Here is a 2,118-nt window from a genome sequence, read left to right on the forward strand (position 1 = left end):
ACTGATTGGCCATTGACCAGGCAGGAAGTGTAGGTGGGACAAGGAGGAGAATAAAGCTGGGAAGTGGAAGGCTGAGTCAGAGAGACACTGCCAGCCGCCACAATGACAAACAGCATGTGAAGATGCCGGTAAGCCACGAGCCACGTGGCAAGGTATAGATTTATAGAAATGGATTAATTTAAGCTGTAAGAACAGTTAGCAAGAAGCCTGCCACGGCCATACAGTTTGTAACCAATATAAGTCTCTGTGTGTACTTGGTCGGGTCTGAGTGGCTGTGGGACTGGCGGGTGACAGAGATTTGTCCTGACTGTGGGCCAGGCAGGAAAACTCTAGCTACACACACCAATTGCATAAATACATTTAAAAGAAGGAAACAAAAAGCTAGCCACGTGGGACTGGAGAGATAGCTAGTAGTTAAGAGGGAATATTGCTCTCCATAGCATCCAAGTTTGGTTTCCAGTAGCCATGTCAGTTGGCTCCCACTGGCTTATCACTTCAGTTCTAGGGGATCCAATCAATACCTCTGGTCTCCTTGATCACCTGTGCTCATGTGCACAGATGTACATGCACACACAGAATTAAAAAATAATAAAAATAAATCTTTTAAAAAGCCAAGCGCATATTTATTTCTAGGTAGTAAATTGAGTTCCAGGTTACCAATGGTTAATAGTATGGGGTTCTCTGACTTTAGGGACTAAGTATTGATTTTAATCAAGTCAGCTGGGTGTGATGGCTTCCAGCAGTAGATAGAGCACTTGTACAGCACGTGTGACTCCAAGTTGGGCTCCCTGTACCATCCCCAACACTGAAAATAAATAAGTAAATCAACACTAAAAAGACATTCGCCAGGCAGTGGTGGTGGTGTCAGGGAGATGACTCAGCTAAGGTGTTTGCTGACAAGCCTCATGACCCGAGTTCTTTTTTCTTTCTTTTTCTTTCTTTCTTTCTTTCTTTCTTTCTTTCTTTCTTTCTTTCTTTCTTTCTTTCTTTCTTTCTTTCTTTCTCTCTCTCTCTCTCTCTCTCTTTCTTTCTTTCTTTCTTTCTTTCTTTCTTTCTTTCAATCTCTCTCTCTCTCTCTCTCTCTCTCTCTCTCTCTCTTTCTTTTTTTTTTTTATAACTGGCCATTAGCTCAGGCTTATTACTGACTAGCTCTTACACTTAAATTAACCCATAATTCTTGCCAGTTGTGGTGGCGCACGCCGGTAGGATTTGCTGAAGGAGGTGGAGGCAGGAGGATCACGAGTTCGAGGCCAGCCTGGGCAACCGTCGCCCGCGCCACCGCTGCTCCCTAACGCCAGCGCCGCCTCTCGCTTGCAGAGCTCCAGCTGAAGGAGAAGGGGGGTAAGTAAGGAGGTGCCCATACCATGGCTCGTACAAAGCAGACTGCCCGCAAATCCACCGGTGGTAAAGCACCCAGGAAACAACTGGCTACTAAAGCCGCTCGCAAGAGTGCGCCCTCTACTGGAGGGGTGAAGAAACCTCATCGTTACAGGCCTGGGACTGTGGCACTCCGTGAAATCAGACGTTATCAGAAGTCCACTGAACTTCTGATTCGCAAGCTCCCCTTCCAGCGTCTGGTGCGAGAAATTGCTCAGGACTTCAAAACAGATCTGCGCTTCCAGAGTGCAGCTATTGGTGCTTTGCAGGAGGCAAGTGAGGCCTATCTGGTTGGCCTTTTCGAAGATACCAACCTGTGTGCTATCCATGCCAAACGTGTAACAATTATGCCAAAAGATATCCATCTAGCACGCCGCATACGCGGAGAACGTGCTTAAGAGTCCACTATGAGGGGAAACATTTAATTCTCAAAATTTTTTTTCCTCTTCTTCCTGTTATCAGTAGTTCTGAATGTTAGATATTTTTTCCATGGGGTCAAAAGGTACCTAAGTATGTGATTGCGAGTGGAAATATAGGGGACAGAAATCAGGTATTGGCAGTTTTTCCATTTTAATTTGTGTGTAAATTTTTAATATAAATGCAAGATGTAAAGCATTAATGCAAGCAAAATGTTTCAGTGAACACATTTCAACAGTTCAACTTTATAACAATTATAAATAAACCTGTTAAAATTTTCTGGACAATGCCAGCATTTGGATTTTTTTTAAATAAGTAAATTTC

General features: G+C 43.9%; 1 protein-coding gene across 1 annotated transcript; it reads left to right on the forward strand.

The window, feature by feature from the left end:
- Positions 1-1,298: 1,298 nt before the first annotated feature.
- Positions 1,299-1,790, forward strand: LOC128102248 (histone H3.3A-like). The gene has a single exon (XM_052725828.1). The coding sequence runs from the start codon at positions 1,365-1,367 to the stop codon at positions 1,773-1,775; it is 411 nt and encodes a 136-aa protein (XP_052581788.1). The 5' UTR covers positions 1,299-1,364; the 3' UTR covers positions 1,776-1,790.
- The last annotated feature ends 328 nt before the right edge of the window (positions 1,791-2,118 follow it).

The sequence above is a fragment of the Peromyscus californicus genome, unplaced genomic scaffold (genome assembly GCF_007827085.1).
Source record: "Peromyscus californicus insignis strain IS unplaced genomic scaffold, ASM782708v3 Scaffold_7__1_contigs__length_154581171, whole genome shotgun sequence".
Classification (NCBI taxonomy): domain Eukaryota; kingdom Metazoa; phylum Chordata; class Mammalia; order Rodentia; family Cricetidae; genus Peromyscus; species Peromyscus californicus.